We start from the raw sequence: 23,029 nt of genomic DNA on the forward strand, positions 1-23,029 counted from the left end.
TTGAGAGGTGACATTGGCATACGTCAGTAGTACACAGGAAAGAACAGAAGTGGCATGTAGATGCTTAGATTCAAGAGCGCCTTGCTGCAACAAAGAGTGTCTCATTCATCCCAAAGGGAGGGCTAAAAAATTTGATTAGCCAATGGGTTTTTGGCTTTTGGCTGGTATTTATACCCCTCCACATGACATCCCTCTAGTCTCCTCTTGGAGGGTTTGTCTTTATGGAGGTGTCTTGATGTAGGACTAGAAAAAAAACAACACTTGCTCTGCCACTCTGATACCATTCCATGAAGAAGAAATGAACCTGCAGACTCGTAGAAAATCTCTTTCAATTTTTCAAGCAACCCATTTATTTCATCCAGCATGCTGAATTTCAGCCCATTGGCACGTAGTTGCATGCACAATGACCCAGATGTCAACCACGCCACTTGTCTTTGGCGACCATCTCACTTGTTCACCACCACCTTGTTTATTGACAATGACCTTGTTTATTGACAACCACCTCCCTCGTTGACAACCTCCTTGCTGATTTTCAGTCAACAACCAAGCACCTCGCTGGTTCGATCAACCACCTTACTTGTTGGATAAGCGGTCAACCAGTGTGGTGGTTAAAATCTCCCTCTCCCAAGCTTTGTTTCATCCCAAAATCAACTAGCAAGTAGTGCCTTAGAAGCACTTTCCAGCCATGAAAGCATGAACCAAATCAATCACTCATACCAGTTTAACAGGCTGTCTACAGAAACAGGCCTGAAATGCAGAAATGTGCAAAAAATTGCTGAGTGATGAATGGACCAAGTGCCCACCAAGTCATTTTTGCACATAAGAATTATCGCTCCTTGAATATTTCAGGCTGCTTGCATTATACCTTTCAATTATCTGTGCTGGAGCATTAACTGGAGCTCTAGCGTTGGCTTGTTGAGCCTTGTCTTGCCTTCAGGAATACCCTGCTGAAAGGGCTTGATGAGCTCTATCAAAGAATTGGGAGAACGGACGCTCCCTCCGTTTTACTGAGCATGACTGCAGCCATTCACATTGCTCAGTCATTTGAGCTTCCTCTCAAGCTACCTTCCTACCATCATTGCTGCATACTTTCTGTGTGTACTGTCAATCTGCTTGTGTGAACTATCAATGTGGGTTGGCCCCTTTGACGACATTGAGGATGACTTATAGGCTACTCAGGTTTGCATCTTGTTTTGTTGCTTGTCAAAATGATCCCATTTTTGCTGAAGCTAATGTTAGGAATTCGGAGCTATATGTGTGATTGTGCAAGGGATCCCTTGTATTATATTGTTTGTTTGAGAATGGTCTTGTAAGTGATATTGTGTGGTGTGGGATTGGAGTGTATGAAAAGTCAAGTGATCTTTGAGCCTATATATGGCCAAGATTGAGTGGGTGATGTAAGCTTGGGTGACCTAAGCAGTAAGGTGGATGGACAAGCCTGTGAGGCTATAAATCACTTACTCTGGTCTATTGGAATGACCAAGTTGAGCTTGCTCCATTCTCGCCTATCTTCTCCTCATCCACGTTGCTCTCCTTCATCCACCTTGATGCAGTCTCACAGTCACTCAGCAACTCTCCAGCCTTAGAGTTGTTGTTGAAGATGCTGATAAGATTGCTGTGCTCCTCAAGAGCATACAAAAGGTATCATGTTTCTCCCAAATGCCAATTGTTCTCCGGTTAGCAGAATATACATCTTATGAAGACATATTAGCATTGCTTATTGAAAAAGACACGAGGCTCAAAGAGGATAGGAGACACAAGCATTGATCCTAACAGTACTTGAAAAGCAAATGGAAAGAGAAGAAAGGGATCAAGATCAGGTGTCGTTATTGCAAGAGACTTGGGCACAAAGAAGCTCAATGCTTCAAGAAAATGGAACAGCAGGAATAAGAAAGCACCATGCCCACTTTGCATCAGAAGTATATGAAGAAGAAATAGAGGAGATAACAGCCCCCGTAAAAATTCATGGTCTTTCTCTTGATGAGATGAATAGGTTTTCTAAATCATTTATGTGTGTGAGTCTGGGTACTCTGCCTAAGATGTTCCCCAAATGACATGTCATAATCATGTATGTGTTTTGCTTGTGTCAGTTTGTAGAAAGAGCCTTAATCATATTAAAGGCTTTCAAGTTATTTCCCTCACCTTTTACATGAGAGCAAGCCATTGCATGTAGTAAGATGAGAGGATGGAGGGAAGTTTTGCTAAGAAGGTACTCTTGGAGCTTGCACCTGCAATGGAGCTGCCATGAATAGAAAGCCAAAAGAGGAGAGAAATATTCCTGTGCCTGAGAGATCTCCACAGCCTCCTCCAGAAAAGACACTGCAAATCCAAAGAGATCTGAAATCCCTCCCGTTGTAATTCTCTAGAGGGTCTCCAGATCTAGCATAAATCCGGATTTCCCGGGCATTTTTTACTATAAGATCCAAGAAGGGATGGGATTTGTTGGAATGGTCAAATGCTGAAATCCACTCCCAGTCTCTTGGATCCCATCACAAAAATTTGATGGAAACACCTCATAGATCCAGCGTTCCAAGATCCCAAGGCCCTTTAGAAGGGGGTTCCACAACCCGTCACTACCCACAAGGATGCATTTCGCAGCTCAAGAGGTCGATCTGAATTTTCTTTGGATTGGGTTGGGATGGCTTTGGAGGATGCCAGAGCCAAGGTGGATTGGGAGACCTTAATCATTCCTACTAACAAGAGAGGGCTGAATATCATTGATCCAGATATTTATAGTAGAGCCTTGCTTTGCAAGATAGTTGTCAGGGATTTGATGCCAAGAGATGATTTGGAAGGATTTCTCGCTCTTTTACTACCTCAGTTGGTGATTGGATAGACAGCAGTACATGGAATTTTACTTTTGCCTTCTACTCCACTTATGACAGCTATACTCCAATCCTGGAAAAGTTTCAGGTTTTTGCTGAGGCAGGTTCTTCCTTCCAAAATGGATGAAATGGTTGATAACCTATCGTGTGGAATGATGCAGTTTTAGATGATCAGGGTATGCATCTTGGTTTTTCAAGATACATTTAGTGGTCCAAATGAGAAAGAGGTCCCATCTCTCAGTGGGATTTTGGAAGGACTTTATGGACCTTCCTGAGGATTAGAGATCTCACACAGTACAGCATCACAAAGGCAGCAGCATGAAGATTATCCAGATTGATGCAGCCATCCCTTTAAAGTAGATCACAAATGTTGGAGGATAGGCTTCAGGTACATGCATCCCCTGCCAGATGATTACCATTTTATGGAATAGAGGAGGGAACACCTTAACTGTCAATATTCATTCCGGCGGTAGAGAGGATGCCATCCACAATGCACATTTACACCCTGTGAGGGTTCTCAGACAAAGAGTTTTTCATTGCATATTAAATGATGATTTGCACTAAAGTCTCAGCATTATTTTGGTGCAGAAACATCATACTTTAATGTAAAAGGTTATACAAAAGTAAATAGCATGTACATAATTGCGGAGTACCTTGATCTGCAATGAGCCATCGACAAGAATTATCAGAAAAAAGTGCAACTTTCTCATCAGGAGATATTCCTGCTTGCCTTAATCCTTCAGAGAACTCCAGAATCCCTTGCTTGAGCTGTATTATCAATTTTAAAATGTCAAAATCACTCTAATTAAAAAAAGCAAAACAAGGGGACTAACAAAATTTCTCAAGCTTATCTAGATTTAAACCAACTACAAAGAACAACCATGCATATAGCTATTAAACTATTAAGTCGTAAAGCAATGCCTGTGCAGACAAAATAACAAGTGTGACCAACTTCATGAATATGTAGCCTTTGTTATGACACTCTCTTTTTTTCACTTTCTGCTAGTTTATGAGTAGTAGCTGTTTCACTTTGGGACAGCTATGAATGTACATTCTTCTTAATGAAAGGTACTTTTACAACAATAACAAAAAGTGTGTGTGTGTGTGTAGCTTCTGGCTATTTGGGTTTTATCCATCCAGACCGGAGTTTCATCTTTTCTTCATTTGGGTTCGCTACTGGGCACTATGGACTTTATGGACATATAGGAATTGTAAAGTCTTTGGTGATCCTACTTTCTCTCTGTTTGGCTGTTTTAGGCGTTCTCTGTAGCAATCTTTCTTTGATTGCTTGCAGACCCGCTGCATAGATCATGAGGTCTTTTTGGCATATACTGAAATTTTCAGTTGATGTAATTGTAGCACCTTGTTTTGAGGTTGCTACTCATATAATATAATCAATCAAAGATTTCACAAAAAAAAAAAGTGTGTGTGTGTGTGTAGCTTCGGGATAGACCTTGACAGTCCGTCCTCCAGCTTGCCTTCCTCGTTGAGGTTCCGGTCCCTCCCTCGTCTGTTCTGTTTCCACCTTTGCCCAAAGTTCCTTTGCCACCTTCGCCCAACGTTCCGTTTGAATCCTTCGCTGATTCACAGAGCCTCTCATCAATCCGTCTGATGCCATATTGTAGACTTCTACCGTTGCGCTGCAATCATCTTTGTTTTCATGTGCTGATCTCGCCGTTCCGTTTGTTTTCCAATCGGTTGAGGCTCCACTTGCTGGCACGATAGCTTTTGCAAAAAAAAAAAAAAAAAAGGCCACCTCTTTTTTTCGCCTCCTCTTAGCCAAATAAAGTGCCTAAGTTGGATTCTGAGAATTTTTCGTCCCTAACGTTGTAGCGTGAGCTTCTCAAACGTTTATGTGCGGATTCTATTTCTGAGGTTCAGGATTTGGGGACACCGTTGTGTCGGGGTCTCCCTTCAGAATCTCTTCTTCATAGCATCGCTCAGGCACAACAACTTGGAGTTTGCTTATACTTCATGGGCAGGATTTTGAGTCAATCGTCATTGTGTGCATGGACGTCTACAACAATTGGCACTGATCATATTCAGTCCTTTGTCTTTCTTGGCAAAGGTTTTTACTATGCGCAATGTGCTCATGTGGACACTGTGTACAAGTTGGTGACTATGGACGGGGTCCATGGTACAAGTTTTTTTACGTATGCTATGACTTGGGATCCTCTTTTTGACCTAGCTAAGCGTCTTATGAATTTCTGTCCAGTATGGGTTACTCTGAAGGCCTTGCATGTACCTCTTCTACCACATATTTCTTCTATTGCATCTTTGTTGGGAAGAGTGTTACATCTCCCTAAGGAGGATTTCTTTGTTTTGAGTAGGATTTGACAAGGTCACTCGAGACACTACAAAATTTTTCTGTTGAGGATGCACTCGTCTCCATTCTTTTTAATGTTTGGGATGCTCAATCTTGTTAGAATGGAGAGGAGGAGAAGCCGAAGGGAGAGGTAAAGAGCCCTTCACAGTATGAGTTGCATGTGAGGGTGAGGAGCAATACCGAGCAAAATGACCAATCTGTTTATATTTATAACACGCATTGGGGAAATAAGCAAACTGTAGGAGAATGCGAAAAGGATGCGGGAAACCATAATCAATGTGTAAACATGAAGGTATGTGGTGCACCATATCCCACAAAATGCAAACTACGGTGTCTCTAAACCTTTCGCCACTTCTATCAGCATTGATTAGAGCCATATTTACGTTAGTCGCGACCTGTTCCAAAGCCTTCTTAACCTTCGTTATCACACAAACGACCTCTGGTGGAAAGGCTTCTTGCTGGTCGAGATCATTCCTTGCATGCTCTACTCTTGCAGTGTTTCTCTCTTGCATACAATTCGTCGTCATAATATTTTCCTATTTGTGGTTGCTCCCCCCTATGTGTCTACGTGTGTGATTTCAGCTCCTTTCTTGGCTTTTTTTCAAAGGAGTTCTGCGCTACTGCTTTTCCCCCCTTTTTCCGCTCTATGTTACACCCAGCAGTTTCCCCTTCTAGCTCCTATGCTTGCCTTTGCTTTTTGGTCGTATATCTATTCTCCTTTGTCCATCTCTATGTTTTGCTTGATCTTTAGTGCTGTGTATAAATATCTCCTCTCTTTCCTTCAATGTTTATATTCTAATCCCTTTCTTTACATAGCTCAACTTTGAGTTTTCCAACATGGCTTGTAACACGCAAGAACTAGCTGAGCGGAAACATAGATGAACATACAGAAGAACTCAAGCATGAGAGACACACGAGATCTACCTAACTATAGTATACTACTTTATTATATAGGGCTGGGAACCAGCCAACCTTGGGCCAGCACAACCAACTGGCTGGTCTGTTTTGGCCGACCAGGCTGCTGGCCCTTGCCTATAAAACCAAGCCATTTTGGGCCATTTCAAGAAGGCCTTGGGTTTGCGTATGCAGGGTGCCCCTCTTGCCCTCCAACCACACTATGTGCTGCCCTTGGGAACCCCCAAAGATTGCTAGATATGCTGCAATTTGCTGACTAGGCACCCAATTGTCACTGCCACCTGGGCTTGACCCTGGTGCATGTGACATTCCCCTCTTCTGAACTTGTTGCTAGGTGGATACCTCGCAACGCTTTGCCATGGGGACCCGAACTGCTCCGCCGTGGCTTGTAATTTTGGGAACTGGGAAGGGAGCGCCGTAGCTTGTGCTTGACTCGTCCTTGGACTAGGGCTCACAACAGGGTTGCGGCGTACGACAAATGGGTCTGATAGTGTGTCACCATGCTCCCTAGTGTAGGTGTGCATGAGGCATTCCCTCCTACTTAAATTCTAGATGATGATAGCTATTGAGGGACTGAGTGAATTTGCGAAGAAAATGTGATCATGCCCACCAACTGCTGCTCAAAACTTGACTGTCCTCCCAAAGAACTAAGGAATAACAGTCTGGCACCGCTCCAAAAGACTGAGGAACGAATGTTTTGTTATGATAACACGGTGGCTCAATAAAACTCCTGAGAACCGGTATTGCCATGAAGGTTGGAAACCGAACTGCTGAGGCCAGTCATCCCACCACACTACTACTGCGAACTCCTGATCCTTCGGTGCTACGGCACTCTGAAAGGCTCCTCGACATAAGAACTGACTACTGTCCTCGTAACCTGTTGAGGACTGGCTGCTAATGTGGAGGCACTGCACTCTGGAAGTCCAATGGCATAAAACTGGCTGCCAACTGTTGGCATGCATTCTCCTTAGTGCGGAAGATCCGCCGACAGAAATGCTAGTGCTACTGCGGGAACTGCTGGGGTGATGAGAAAGCGATTGAAGCTAGGCAACCAAAACTGAACACCTGGGAACTCCAGAATACTCACATGCACTCTTGAAAATTGTGTTACTGCTGTCTGTATGACTGCAGTGAGGGAAAGCTGCTATGAACCTGCCTCCCCTGCTGGTGTGAAAACTGCTGAGGGTAAAAACTCTTCCACCCCCCTGGAATTTGGAACTGTGGATGGAAATGTCTCCCAAAGAACCTGCATGATGCTGGGAGCTGTGGAAACTGTAGCTATTCAACTGAGAAACTCCGAGAGAGATGGAACTGTGGCTGTCTCTCCAAGGAGCTGAGCAGCGATGACTGGCACTATAGAGCACCCTTCCAAGGAGGAGATTATACTGGATGCTGTCCGAAGGAACCGAGGAGCGGATGGGCACCCCTCTAATGTCTCAACTGAAGGGATGCTACCTAAAAGAACTGTGCAATGTCCAGAACTGCTGAGAACAGCTCGTCTACCATGAATGATTGGTATGCCTCTTGAAAGAAGTGAGAGATGGCTGGCATAGCTTCTTCCTAACGGGATACTGGGACTAAGCATGTCCCCCTGAGGTACTGAGGAAGTACTAAGGCTGCTGAGCACACCTCTGATGAATTGACCGAGCTGCTGTCATCACCAAGGGAACTGCCGGTGTAGACACCGGTCACTCCTACTGCTGGTGGCTCGCGATCTGATGGAGAGGACACTGTTGACTAGCCTCCTGGAGTGTAGGACACAATAATGGAAAGGCCTCGTCAACTCTCTACTGACTGGTAGTGCAACTGCTACTTCCCTAAAGTGCTGAGGAAGGGAAGCTGCAGAGGGAGCTACATGACTACCCTCACAAACTACTGAGGAATCATCAACCTCCGCACTGGTGATAGCTATACCTGCGACTCCAGTTATGAGGGTAATCCCTCTTGCTAGGCCTGACACTGTTCTGGCAAGCAAATCCCCATGTAGAAAGGCAGTCTTGATATCCAATCGATGAACAATCCAACCATGATGGACAGCCATAGCAATCATGCATCTGATAGTGGTCATGCGTGATGTGGGAGCAGAGGTCTCTTCAAAATGTATGCCTTTCTGAAGAGCATAGCCCTTTGCGCTTTGTAACGGTCTACTATACCATCAGCTTTCCGTTTAAGTTTATAGACCCGCTTTGTACCTATGGCCTACTTGCCTTTAGGCAAATCAGCCAAATAACAAGTATTGTTCTGCATGATGGAATCATATTCACTTTGCATTGCTGCCTGCCAACATGGAGCCTCCTCTGCATCCTCAAAGGAGACCTCACTGCATGTGCTTTCAAAAGCATAATCAATGAGCAAATCAAAGGCATGACAAGGATTTGCACGCGTCCGTGTAGGTAAAGGATTTTCTAGCTTGTTGTCCCATAGTGTATCTACCAGCCATTTAGGCATCCGTTTGGATGACTGGATCATGGATGGCTGTCATTTCCTCGTCCACTGCCTGATTAACACCTGCCTCATCCATGGGCATATGTGCTGGCAGTAAATCAGTCATAATAGGCTGATTACGAGCTGTACCGGACTGCATAACAGCAGAGTAACATTATCGTAGTTATCGGGGAGTAACGGGACTGCACTTGTCTGGGGTAGCATCATTTCAAAGACATTTCATGCCTAGCGGGACTAGAAACTGAGCCCCCTAGTCGTGAACACTCCTCATCATGAGAAGGTGAAATGTGAGTCATGTTGACTAAAACTAATGTGGCCAACTAACCTGCAAGGGCAGAAGCCCCATAGGAACTCTGACCGGAGCTAATGAAGAGGCCTGATATGGGTAGAAGCCCAATCACACCTATCTGCTGCATCTGGGGTGTCCCCTTGCCCCAAGGGAACTATGGGGAATAGACAACTCCTTTGGGCAATGGACCCAAGAGGCTCATCTATGGCATATGCTAATGAATCTGAGATATCTCCAAGGGTGGAAGACCCATCCCTCATAGCTGTGAAAACCATCTGTTCCCCTACTAAAGCTGATCCAGCTAACTGAGTTCCCAGAGTGGAAGACCCAGAGGAACTACCTGGACATGATAAAGCTATTGGACGAGTAAAAGACACATCCAACGTAATTGCATGAACTGACTGATCCTCTCTGGTGGAAACTCCAAGAGAATGGGCTGTTGAAGCTGGATGATCCCCGTGGGTGGTAGACCCAAGAGTCTCATCATTTAGGCGTGCGGAATGAGCTAAGCTCACCCCAGGGATGGAAGACCCCTGAGAGCACGCTGTGGAAATGGTTGCAGCACCCCCCATGGGTGGAAAACCCTGAGACACTACATATAGCGTGAAACGAACAATGTAACCAGCTACAAAATGGTACGCACAAACACTATTCCTCCTTACAAATCACAGGCGATGGCACTCAGTTAATCCTCCCAGCCAACCTCTGTGTCGACAAGCTCGATTCTAAATCATGCATTAATTTTCCCGCTTCTTGTACACAAAGCCCACAACTCCCTTGATGGTTCTACATGCCACATGTCACATTCTTAGGGCCATCCTTAGGTGTACCATTTACCCCTCTCTTGGTGTATCACTTAATTCCGTTTTCTCCTTGGCAATCACACATTTTAGTACACCTAGGCCCTTGACCTTTGAACCATCTAATTGGTACCAATTCGTCCTTACCAAGGACCTTGACATTGATTCCTTTAACCATATACTTGAAGCGCTATAAAATAAAATACGACAGTTGGTCCTCTAAAGGAAAATGTCCACGGACCCTTCCATGTTATCTCGGCTTGAGCATAACATTCCTTCCCTCTTCAAGCATCAGCGTCCTCGATGATAAAATCTAGAGATGCTCTCTGCATTTGGTACACGGATTCCCAAGTAGCCTTAGATAGACAACACCATGGGTATCTTCCAATTGCGTACTTGCATTGTTCCTCGATCCAAGATTCTTGTTGGTTTGCGCCTTGCAATATCCTCTATCTTCTGAAACAAGACAACACCATTGATTAGTGAGTCACCTGGGTGCAAAAGCTTCTTTAAACGAGAAACATGAAACATTGGGTGCACCTTACAGCCCTGTGGTAATTCCAACTTATAGGCCACCTTGCCTATTCTTTTAAGAATTAACCACGGCCCACAATATCGAGGTGGTAACTTAGCACACTCTCCTGCAGTCAAAGACTTAAGTGTGAAGGAATTCTGAGAAAACTTTTTCTCCTTCCTTAATTCCCTAACGGATCTATTTTCATCCGCATATGCCTTAGCTCTATCCATAGCCTCGCCGATGTTAGCTCTTGCAAGTGCTAGCATCTCCTGCATAGTTCGCGGCACTAGGCACTTTCTGAGATATTCCAACCGTAGTTGGATTTGCTGGTCTATAATCATAGTTCAGCTTGAACGGACTTATTTCTATAGAGGAATGTTTTCTATGATTGTAGGCAAATTCTAGCAATGGCAACCACTTGTCCCACATTTGTTGCCTCAATGAAACATATGCTCTAAGCATGTCCTTTAAAGTCTGGTTGACTATTTCCGTCTGACCATCCTTTTCCTTGATGATCCCCACTACTCATTTCCAACTCAGTCCTTAGTGCCTCAAACACTGCAGTCCAAAAATGAATGCTAAACATTCCTGTCAGACACTATGGATCTCGGTAATCCATGCAGACGAAATATATGTGAGGCACTAACAGACTCCCTAGTCACAATGAAGTGAGCCATCTTGGTAAGACGATCAACCACAACAAGGATAGAATGATATCCACCTTGCATTGTAGGCAGACCTACAATAAAGTCCATGGAAATGCTCTCCCACCTACCTAGTGGTATTTCAAGGGCTGTAAAAGTCCAGGTGGCTCCAGCCGCTCTGCCTTACTCACTTGACACAAAAAACAATGTGTCACATATTCATGAATATGTTTTTTCATTTTTGGCCAAAAGAAATCTCGTTTTACAAGATCATACGTCTTCTCAACTCCTGGATGTCCCGCACATGGACTATCATGGCACTGTTGAATGACTCTCTGCCTGAGATCATTCTAATTAGGTACTACTACCTTGGCATTTCGTTTCAGCATACCATCCGCTATGGTATACCTTGCATAGGTTTGGCCTTTCCCCCGGGGTTATGGTCTCGGACAACGTTCCCAACAATACTAGTATACCCCTTCCAAAACACAAAAACTTAATGGTGGAAGGCTGCTCTGCTCACACAAATCGTAGATGGTATCACCACACACCTCAGCGTCGCTAACGAGAACCTCAAAAGCATAAATAAAATCTAAAACCCTTTCCGATCGGTCTCATTGCTTAACAAGGTGGATTCTATGCTTGACAAATCCATAACTAGAATTCACGACAGAGTCCTAAACTTTCTTTGATGGCGGGTCTCCAAATCTAAGACGTTGTCAAAAAGCCCTACCCGTCAAGTGCGCAAAGACATGCAACAATAGAGTTCATCTTCGTCACTATGGCGTTTCGCTTCTTGATCAATGCCAACATCTCAACCTTCATGTTACATAATCACGTCCGGTGATGACAAACCACGTCAACTACTGCAACAACCTGCTCTGATACCAAATGAAACAAACAATGTAACCAACTGCAAAATGGTACGCACAAACCCGATTTCTCCTTACAAATCACGGCCGATGGCACTCAATTAATCCTCCCAACCAACCTTTGTGTCAACAAGCTCGATTCTAAATCATATGTTAATTTTCTTGTGTGTTGTACACAAAGCCCACAACTCCCTTGATGGTTCTACATGCCACATGTCACATTCCTAGGGCCATCCTTAGGTGTACCATTTACCCCTCTCTTAGAGTATCACTTAATTCCGTTTTCTCCTTGGCAATTACACATTTTGGTACACGTAGGCCCCTGACCTTTGAACCATGTAATCAGTACCAATTCGTTCTTACCAAGGACCTTGACATTAATTCCTTTAAACATATACTTGAAGCGCTATAAAATAAAATATGATAGTTGGTCCTCTAAAGGAAAATGTCCATTGACCCTTTTGAGGTCACGTTATCTCGGCTTGAGCATAACTTAGCGAGACTATGGAAACTGAATGATCCCCTGGATTGGTAGATCCAAGGGAAACCACTGTCTAAGCTGCTACAAAATAATCCATTGAACTGTGCTAGAAGATGGAAGACTACAGTGCAGATAAAGGACTTCCTGCTGATGCACGGTCTGTGGGTATTGCGGATGAGGAGAGGAACTGTGAGTAGGCCATGAGAAACTGCTGGTGTTGTACAAGCATCTGCTCTCGGTCTCGCTTGCATTGGACCTCATATGTTGCCAAGTCGGCACGACGTCTGGATGGTTGCACAGCCGCTTCAAGTATTTCTTGTTCCAACAAAAGCCGGAAACGGTCCAATGTCGTTGCATCCTCCTTTGTCTTCTTGTCCTACTCGAGCTGCTCAGAAAATAGCATATTCTGCTCAAGGAGATGATCCTGCTCCTTCAACGCTTGCCTGAAAGCTGCTCTACTGGACGGGTCTAGTAGAGCAGCTCTCATCAACTGATGGAAGGCTAGTAGACCCATCAACTGCTGCAATAATGACTGCCAGAGGAAACAAAAATTCCCCCCTAACCTTGCCCCACAAGGTGTAAACGCACACGGGTGAAGATGGGAGCCGGCCCAATGCGCAATGAAGGTTTGGGGGGAGAGGCTAATGGAGTATGGTACTACCACTAGTCTGGGGTAGGCACAAAATACAGAATTAGATAATACACATTGCTCACATTAATACAGATGGGGGGGGTGAATACATGTCGAAGGAGTTTGCTGTTTTTTTGGCTTTCTATGGCATTAATCATTGATGCACGGTTCCTTATACTCCTCAACAGAATCCCGTGGCTGAGCAGAAGAATAGTTCAGTGATGGAAATGGCCGGATGCATGTTGAAAGGCAAACATTTGCCTAATAAGTTGGGGTTGGAAGCGGTCATGTGTGCAAATTACATCTTGAATAGATGTCCTACAAAGGCATTGTAGACTATCACACCTTATGAGGCTTGGCCGGGTCGTAAGCCTTGCATTTCCCACATGAGGACTTTTGGATGCTTAACTTATGCTCATGTGCCTTCACGGAGATGCACTAAGTTGGATGATAAAGCTATTAAATGCATTTTTCTTGGGTATAGTTCAGAGAGCAAGGGCTATAAGCTATATCAGCCCCGCACGGGCAAGTGTTTTGTCAATCGGGATGTTGTGTTTGATGAATCTTCCACTATGCCTTTGTTGGACCATGAAAAACAGCCCGTTGTTGATGCCCCAGATATATTTGACAGTTTGATGCCTTTGTTTCCGTCAGATGCTCGGGATGATGTTCCATCTGAGGTTTCTCTCCTCCATCTGTTGGTCATTTTGCAGCCACATGTGCATGCAGAAATTCAGCCTGATATACCTATCATTGATCAGGATCATTTGCACTGGGCTCTTGACCAAGAAAGAACAGAAATTCAGGAGCCTAAAAAGGTACCCCATTGGCTCCTGAACACATTAAAAGACAGCAAACAAGACACTCCTCTGCCAGCCCGTACGAGAGCAGCTGTCCGGAAAGAGCATGCTAGTTTTGTTGCTTATGCTTTGGTTGCTACAACATGCAATGAAGAGCCATTATGTCATCAAGATGCCTTTCAATGATTGTTGGATGAAGGCAAGCTGAATTGGATTCTATCCATCAGAATGACACTTGGGAGTTGTGTGATTTGCCTTATGGCAAGAATGCAATTGGAACTAAGTGGGTTTACAAGATCAAACGGAAAGCTGATGGTTCAGTGGACCGTTACAAAGCCTGTCTTGTTGCTAAGGGCTATGCTCAACAGCATGGCATTAACTTTGAGGAGACTTTTTCTCCCACTTCCAGGATCACTATCATTCGCATTGTTATTGCCTTTGCTGCCCACTTTCATTGGCAGATACATCAGCTTGATATTAAGACAGCTTTCCTTCATGGGCATTTGCAGGAAGAGGTCTATGTTTCCCAACCTCCCGGCTTTGAGGTTAAAGGTTCTGAAAGCAAGGTATGCCGCTTGAAAAAGGCCCTCTATGGATTGAAGCAGGCACCTCGGGCTTGGTATTCGAGAATTCATTTTCATTTGCTCACACTTGGCTTTCAGAACAGCCCTACAGAGGCTACTCTTTACATCCGCAAACGTGGGACAGATTTGCTGATTTTAGTCCTTTATGTGGATGACATGCTTGTAACTGGGACACATGCTCAGCAAATTGTAGATTTTAAAATTGATTTGTAGCAGATGTCTGATCTTGGTCTTCTGCACTACTATCTAGGCATTCAATTTGCTAGGGGCATTTTGATGTCATAATCCAAGTACATTGGACAGCTTTTGCAGCGTTTTCAGTTTGAGGATTGCAAGCTAGTATCCACACCATTAGAGGCTGGTTTTCACTTCTCTTCTGAGGATGGCAGCGGTACATGTGATGCCACTCTCTATTAGTAGGCAGTTGGTTGTTTGATTTACCTATGCCATACGAGACCTGATCTACAGTATGCTGTCTCACAGTTGAGCAGATATATGCACAGCCCATCTATGCACCATTGGCATGCCGCGAAGCATGTTTTCAGATATCTTAAAGGCACTCAGCATTTAGGCCTTCTTTATGGGGCTGATACTTCACTTGTCATGCATGGATTCACTGATAGTGATTGGCTGGTTGTTCTGACACTCGTGTGTCACATAGTGGCAACTGTTTTATGCTTGGTACTTCATGTGTTTCTTGGTTTAGCAAGAAGCAGAGTACAGTAGCTACTTCTAGCTGTAAAGCTGAGTACAAAACGGCTTTTACAGCTACAGTGGAGTGTGTTTGGCTTCGGAAGCTACTTGCAGATCTTTGTGCATGTCAGACTGCTCCTACCGTAATCTTCACTGATAGTCAGAGTGTTTTGGCTGTCGCACGGAATCCAGTTTTCTATGCTCGCACAAAGCACATTGAGGTTCACTATCATTATGTCAAAGAGCGATTATCAATAGGTGATATTGAGTTGTCTTATGTTCCCACTGAAGACAACTTGGCAGATCTTTTTACAAAGGCTCTACCTCGACCTAAGTTTGAGGCTTTTTGTCAAGCTTTAAACTTAGTACCTTTTGTAACTTGATCTGTTGTACTCTGTACACTCATAGGTTGCTATATCCTATAGGACGAACATGTGCAACCATGACACTAGAATTCTCCATTTTTGAGCTTCCATTGCTTCCAACACCCAACAACATGCTCCCTCCTCTACTAACTGAGTCCCCATACCTAAGCGTTGCTACCAGGACTCCCTCCAACCTGGCTCTAATCAGAAGGGACCATAATGCTCTGATACCAATGTAACATGTAGGACTAGCTGAGCGGAACATTAGAGAACTCAAGCATGAGAGACACAAGAGATCTACCTAGATATACATGATTGCCAAATCGGCATACAAAACTGTGCTGAGACCAATCCCCTAACTACGAAATGTGGGAGATGGAACTATGCTGCTGGAATAGGACACCCAAACCTCACACATATGCTGGCTGGAAGCATAGCTGGAGGCTGGGAGCCGAGTCCTAAACTGAGGAAGGCTGAGTGAGTGAAAAGGGGGCTGAAGTCCCCTTATACAGGGCTGGAAACCAGCTAACCTTGGGCCAGTATAACCAACTGGCTGGTCGGTTTTGGCCAACCAAGCTATTGGCCCTTGCCTATAAAACCATGCCCTTTTGGGCCATTTCAAGGAGGCCTTGGGGCTGTGTATGCAGGGTGCCCCTCTTGTCCTCCGTCCGCACTGTGTGCTGCCCTTGGGAGCCCCCAAAGCTTGCCAGATACGCTACAATTTGCTGAATAGGCAGCTAGTTGCCACTGCCACTGCCACCTGGGCTTGACCCTGGTGCATATGACACCTCAGTATGACGAGGCTTATAAGAGTTAAAAACAAAAGCATACTTTGGGTCAGGATGACCCTATACAAGTCTCTCATGAAGCTCATTTGGTATTTGATGCAATGCATGAAGGTTTTGAAGACACACGCAAAGACTGGAAGGATATGGATATCAGGCCGGCTCAGCAGTTCTTACCGGTCCTAGTCTCCATACGACGGCAGCTAGCCTTCTAGAGCACGGCTCGGCTATCTTTGGTAGGCAGGGCCCTTGTGGTCAATAAGGTCCTTCTTGCCACTGCTTGGTACGTGGCATCTTGCTGGTGTTACTCAAGATCGTGTGTAGCCCAGCTGAGGAGACTGGTGCGGAACTTTCTTTGGTCTGGCTCAGATGGTTGCGGCACCACTAGAGCCCGGGTCGCCTGGCAGACGGTCATTCTTCCCCAGACAAAGGGTCCAAAACTGCAGAGTCATGCATTACTTGGCAAGTTAGTCATCCGCAATCTGACCGCAGGAGGAGGGAAGATGTGGAAGCTCTTGCTTCAGCATGGTCTCAGTGCGTGTATCCCCCAGAGAGGGGGTGATTGGCAGCCGTCTATCCGGTGGATTTTCACTTCAGCCCCACTGACTCAGCCCCGCTCCCCCTTCCTCCGTGGCCTCGTCTCGGTCTGGAGGAAGTTGCGGCACAGCCTCTCTCAGGTTCCCCCCAGCTGCCGAGAGGAGATAGACAGACAACCCCTGATCTGGAGCAGCCACGTGACAGATGATACAGGTCGCCAGCTTGGAGAGAGATCCCATATCCCATGGGCACTCTGGGCACGTGGGATTGCGCGCTCGCTCCGGGTTTGGAGGGACGTCTATAGCCAGTTGAGCCTAGGCGAGTTGGCAGCAGCAGTAGGTACGGCACGTGGGATCTAGGCTCGGCGAGCAGAGATCGATGCTGCCATTCCTGCAGGTTGGAGGATTCCCATGATCACTAGACAGCTCCTCCCGGGAGATGAGAGGTGGCTAGGGCAGTTCACACCCCGTGGCATTCCTTTGGTGGTTGTAGGCCTTTTCTCAGACTCCTCGATTCACTTCTTCTCCGTCGCCGATGGTAGCCGTCTCCAGAGCAGAGAGGCCGTGATCGACCCCCAGCTTCCCTGGCAGCGCCTTCGCATCATAGGGCTGCAAGGGAAAACGTGGCATATAGACCCCCTGATTATGCAGGACCAGGACTGGAAACTCTGGATTTGGGAGGGCCGTTCCTTGACACAGGTGGAGTGGGACCCAGGGAAGTGGCACTGGCCACCACTGGAGACCTCAGAGAACCCTACCCCCTTCTTCTCATACAGTGCGCGTACTGGCAGGCGTGCTCTTGGGGCTCTCCAGCACAGGCTACCCACACAGGCACATAGTTGGTATGCCCAAAGGATATCTCTGGTTTTTCTTCGCACATTCTGGAAGACTCTTTGGGCAAGCTGGTGGCCGAGGAAGATCTCTTACTTTCTTTGGATGGTGGCCCACAAGGGGCTACCACTTGGCAGATGGCTGAGGCAGATGGGGCAGGAGGGGCACTGCCAGATGTGTTTTCAGGATGAGGAGTCCCTGAAGCACCGCCTTTGGAGCTGCGCGCATCTCAGACAGTGTGATACGGAGTCATGGGGATCTTAGCGAGGGCTGCATCCGTGAGCTAGGACTAGTCACTTGGGGAGCCGTTTGCTGGTGCAGCACCGAGATGGGACATCACTTGGCTTATGAGTTCTCTAGGCAGGATCCAGTTTTCTTCATCACGCACGCCACCTGGGCATACATGGACAGCTTCCCTTGGCATCTCATAGAGACAGATGCAGCAGTAATGACTCGGCACCCAGTTTGGGAGATCATAGGGAGTATTGTAGGCTGGCATCTCTGGACTTCCAGATGCGCGCAGACCTTAGGAGATCAGGCTTCTTCTGCTACCCAGACCCTAACAGACATTTGGAGCACGATCATTCACACGCTCAAGGGTCAGTGGGATCAGATTCAGGGGGAGTCCTGGGCAGGGAAGGAGAAGAGACGGCGCTTCCTTCGCGACTGGGACCATCAAGAGCTGTTCTTCCAGCACTCTGCTCAGAGTCTTCAGTGGCATTACTCCCCCCCACCGTGGCTATTTGTCCACACTCCGATGATTATGCCCTGAGAGGCTTGTAATTACTATTTTGTTACCACGGGCTGTATCCGTTTTGTGATTACAGCCCGCTGGCCTTTAGGCCCGCTTGTACTCTCGTTTTCAAGCAATATAACTAGCACTACTTTTTGCGCAAATATACTTCTTCCTGCAGATCCCCATGAAGAAAAGCAGTCTTGATGTCAAGTTGGTGCACTTGCCAATGATGATGGGCTGCAATGGCAATGACACATCTAATGGTAGTAATCCTAGATGTGGGAGCAAATGTCTCCTCAAAGTCAATGCCTTGTTGTTGGGCATACCCTTTTGCAACAGGACGGGCTTTGTATCGATCTATGCTGCCATCTGATTTCCTTTTTAATTTGTATCGATCTATGCTTGCTGGGAGGGAGATCTACTAATTCCCATGTGTCATTTTTAGCAATGGAATATAACTCAGCTCTCATTGCATCCATCCACTCTTTGCTGTCAAAAGCATCTTTATGGCATAGAGGCTCTTCATTGCAAGCTGTAGCAAGGAGTGCAAACTCAAGAAAGTGACCATGCTATCTATTCCCTGATCTTGTCCGGGCAGCAAAAGGCTGATCTTGTTTGCTGTCCCTCAATGTATCAAGAAGCCATCTGAGAACTTGCCTTTGCTATCTATTGACAGCTCTTTCTTCAATGACTGCATCATGAATAGTGGGATCATTTTGTGCTGGAAGAGAAACCTGCAAATCAGCATGGGGTAGTGGCTGATTATTGCTTTGTGGAGGGCCTGCAGGAGGCTCATGTTGCTGGTCAAAGTCTCTCTTCTAAGGAAGGCAAAGGTAACCAAGATTCAAAGGCATCAAACATGTCAACATCTGGCTTAGCTTTGCAGTCCACAAGAGGAGAAGCTGAATGTTCAGCAAAGATTACATCTCTACTGACAACAATCTTCCTAGTATTTGGTTGGTATAACCGATACCCTCTGCTCTCCTGGCTGTAACCAATAAATATGCATTTGATTGCCTTGTCATTAAGCTTATGTCTCAGCTGCAATGGTACATGAACATATGCAAGAGACCAAAAACTTTCATGTGTGGAAGTGAAGGCTTCCTCCCTTCCCTTCCATGCTTCATAAGGTGTAACAGTCTTCAATGCCCGTGTAGGTGATCTATTCAGCACATAGTTGGCACACATCACTACATCAAGCCAAAATTTATTGGGAAAAGACTTGGCCTTAAGCATGCATCTGGCCATCTCCATTGTGGACCTGTTTTTCCTTTCAGAAACAGGTCTCTGCTGAGGAGTGTAAGGAGTAGTGCATGAGTGAATAATGCCCCGTGAAGACAAAAATGCATCAAACTCCTTTGACATATACTCTCCCCCCCTATCTGTGTTGAGGGTGACAAGCTTGCATTCTGATTCATTCTCAACCATATTCAGCCACCTTTGAAAGCATAAGAAAACTTCAGATTTGGCTTTTAAAGGATATACCCAGCAATATCTTGTGAAATCATCAATGAGAGTCATGAAATATTTGTACCCTCCAATGCCATTTGTCCTCATTGGGCCACAGACATCACTGTGCACTAGCTGCAATTTCCTTTGTGAGAGTTTTGGACATTTCTTTTGAAAAGGAAACCGATGCATCTTACCCAAAAGACAACCCTCACACACATGTTTGGAAACTGTGTGAGTTTGAGGTACATCATTTGCCATCTACTGTGAATGTAGCTTTGCAAGAGCTCTATATTTGAGATGACCCATTCTCTCATGCCAAAGATGAGTTTCAACAAGCTGTGAATCTGAAATTGCAAATGCTTCAATAGAAAGTGCAGCTGAGTGGTGATCAAGGTGATAAAGTCCCTTTTGCAAAGTGCTAGTGAGAACTATGGCATTGTCATCACGAAGATCATAAACTAGGCATCTATAGCCATCAAAAATCACTCTAAAACCTGAAGTAGCAATTGCTGAAATTGAAATCAAGTTGACTTCAATTCCAAGCACAAAAAGAACATTTGTCAGAGTGACAGGATGGCTTGAAATGGATGTGAGCTGCACATCTCCAATTCCTTTTTCAGCATATGAAGCATTATTAGCACGTGACAGTCCCCCCTCGAGGTGCATCAGCTAAAGAATGAAACAACTGTCTGCAAGATGTGACATGCTTGGAAGCACCACTATCAAAGTACCAGGATTGAGCATCATTAGCAATAAAGAATGCATCAGCTTTGGAGGGATCAAATGAGCAATGGACAGCCCATGCGCAATCATCCTGTAGAGCATGTGCATGTGAAGCATCTTCTGGCTCATGGGAGATTCAATAGCATGAGAGGCATTAACTGTCAATCCTGCTTTTTTTTTCTCCGAAGCAATGCGCTTTCTGCATTCTAAAATGTCATGTCCAGGCTTGCGACAATAGTTGCATCTTTTCTTCTTTGACTTATCTGCTGTATTTTTAGATGCATGGGAGGAATTGCAGCTGCTATGCGCAGATTTTGGCTTGCCCATAGGCTTGGAAGCCTTGCCTCTTCCTATCTGTTGTGAAGCAAATGCATGATCAGGAATAATGGCTTGCCTATTAGCTCTACTTTGCTCTTCCTGCAAAAGAAAAGTAACTAGTTGATCAAAAGAATAGTGGTCTGGATTACCCATGGCCACTAATCGAAGGGTTGTAGCAAACCCTTGATATGTATCTGACAGTCCATTCAATGTGGTACTGACAAGCTGTGAATTTGGCACCACCTCATCAATGTTGGCAAGTTGTTCCATGAGGTCCTTGACCTTTGTCAGATATGCATCCATAGAGTCACCTTCATTCATGCTGACTTCCTGTAATTGCCTTCTCAAATATGCAACACGTGCCTCATTGCGAATTTGATAGAGAGAAGCCAATTTATCCCAAGCATCCTTTGCTGTCCTGCAAGACCGGATGTGTGGAATAATGATTCTCAAATAATGACTTCCTGTAATTGCCTTCTCAAATATGCAACACGTGCCTCATTGCGAATTTGATAGAGAGAAGCCAATTTATCCCAAGCATCCTTTGCTGTCCTGCAAGACCGGATGTGTGGAATAATGATTCTCTTGCATGATAAAGCAATACATGAATGTGCATTTGCATCTCTTGCATCCCATCTTGACTGTTCCTGAGTTGGAAGAGCAACAACAGGAGTGCTAGAGGATGAGGCATCAGGAGGAGTACCCCCTGCAGAGGGATCAGCAGTAGAGGCAACCACTGTAGCATTGGCTGGCCTCAGATCAACCCCAGAAACAATATTCCACAAATGCTTTGCAACAAGAATATGTTTCATGAGATAAGACCACATCGGATAGTTGGTGCCATCCAACTTATCATCTTCACGAAGAACGCCAAATAGATCTTGATTGTTCCCAGCCATAGCAAATGTGATACCCTGAAAGAGACTTGAAAACCCAAAAGCCTCAAGGCTATCACTGCAAAAAGCTGGCTGTCCAAAAATGACAGCAAATATCTGCAAATTTCCAACCCAAAACAAAGGGCAAATGCAGATCTGACCCAAATGTTATTGTGTCAGGCAACGTTCACTACAAAAACAGCAAATCTGGCAAAAGCCCCGAATTTAATGAGGGCAAGTAGGCCAAGAAGAGGGCAAATGCAGAAAAGCCCCAAATTTTGCTGAAATTTTTGCAAATATGACCCAATGTATGCGAATCTGACTCAATGTCTGAAAATCCGACTCAATGTCCTGCAAACGTGACTCAATGTTCTCCAATCTGTCCCAATGCATTGCAATCAAAAGCAAAATTGCAGACCAAATCCCAAAAATAGCCTCAAGGCTTGCAACTGCAAAATTAGGACTTGCTGTCCACAAATTGTCTGCAAAAGTGCACCTGTCCCAAAGTATGGACCTCAATATGTAGGCTTTCCAAGTTGTTGAAATGGCTTGAGAAGATTTCAAACAGTAGAAGGAAGATAAGGAGAGAAAAAGCCCTCAAAAGCCCCAAATTTTGAGAATACTCTGCAAATCATTTCACACGTGCAAAGGCTGTACCAAATCTCGGAGCAAGTACAGAGCGTATAATTGTACGGATGCAGAGTACGCTGACTATACAAAATGTATGACGAAGGTACGAAATCCAATGTACAATTGTACGGATGCAGGGTGTACGGTTGTACGGAGGCATGTACGGAAGATGTACGACGGCAATACTGATGCAAGTACGTGAATCCAATGTACGGTACATGTACAAAGTATGAAGACTGTATGAACCAGTTACAAGTCCTTCCGTATGCCTATACGGAAGATGTACATCGATGCAGGTATGGGGTAAGGATACCACACAGTACGATGTACGGCGATGCAAGTACTAAATGCAGTACGGAGCTGGCAAAGTACGGTCGCCTTGTGTGCAGGCAGAGTACGGTCTGTACGGCTAAGCAAGTACGGAGCAGGCTGTAGGTACGGTCGTCCGTACCGTACGACTGTACGGATGAAGGGGCAGTGAAGCTGAAGGGAGCTTATGTGAGTCCAAGTGCAGGAGAAGACGAGTCAAACCTTGCTCTAATACCACTGTAGGATCGATGAATAGAAAGAGTGAGAGAGCAAGGTACAAAGAGTTGATAGATAGTGCCGTCACATCAACTAAGATTATGGAAATAGAGAGTACAAGGTACTTGTACCTAGACCTAGGACTAAGTGTCCTAGGTGTCACATAGGACTAAGTGTCCTATGTGGCCTAAAAGGCACTAACACTACAAGTGCCTATATTTATGCCTACAAGGCACATACCATGGCCTATAGGGCATCACTAGAACCACCGGGAGATGGCCTACACCTTTTATAAGCTGAAATGGGGTCTTTTGTAGGAGCTTGCTTTAAGTGCAAAAAGTTGGGGCATATGGCTTTGCAATGCCCTTTGGTTTTGAATAAAATGCCTCCGGATGCCATGCCTCCTCCACTACAGAACAAGGATGCCCCTG

General features: G+C 45.3%; 1 protein-coding gene across 1 annotated transcript in view; it reads right to left on the reverse strand.

Annotated features, from left to right (window-relative positions):
* LOC147902213 (long-chain-fatty-acid--[acyl-carrier-protein] ligase AEE15, chloroplastic-like) overlaps window positions 1–23,029 on the reverse strand; it is a 183,611-nt gene that overhangs the window by 152,046 nt on the left and 8,536 nt on the right. The window contains exon 3 of the mRNA XM_087374865.1: window positions 3,479–3,593. Within this exon, the coding sequence (XP_087230991.1) occupies window positions 3,479–3,593 (115 nt within the window). The remainder of the gene's footprint in view (window positions 1–3,478; window positions 3,594–23,029) is intronic.

Source organism: Dipteris shenzhenensis, chromosome 5 (genome assembly GCF_047967505.1).
Source record: "Dipteris shenzhenensis isolate YYH24624 ecotype China chromosome 5, Dip_SZ_1.0, whole genome shotgun sequence".
Classification (NCBI taxonomy): Eukaryota; Viridiplantae; Streptophyta; class Polypodiopsida; order Gleicheniales; family Dipteridaceae; genus Dipteris; species Dipteris shenzhenensis.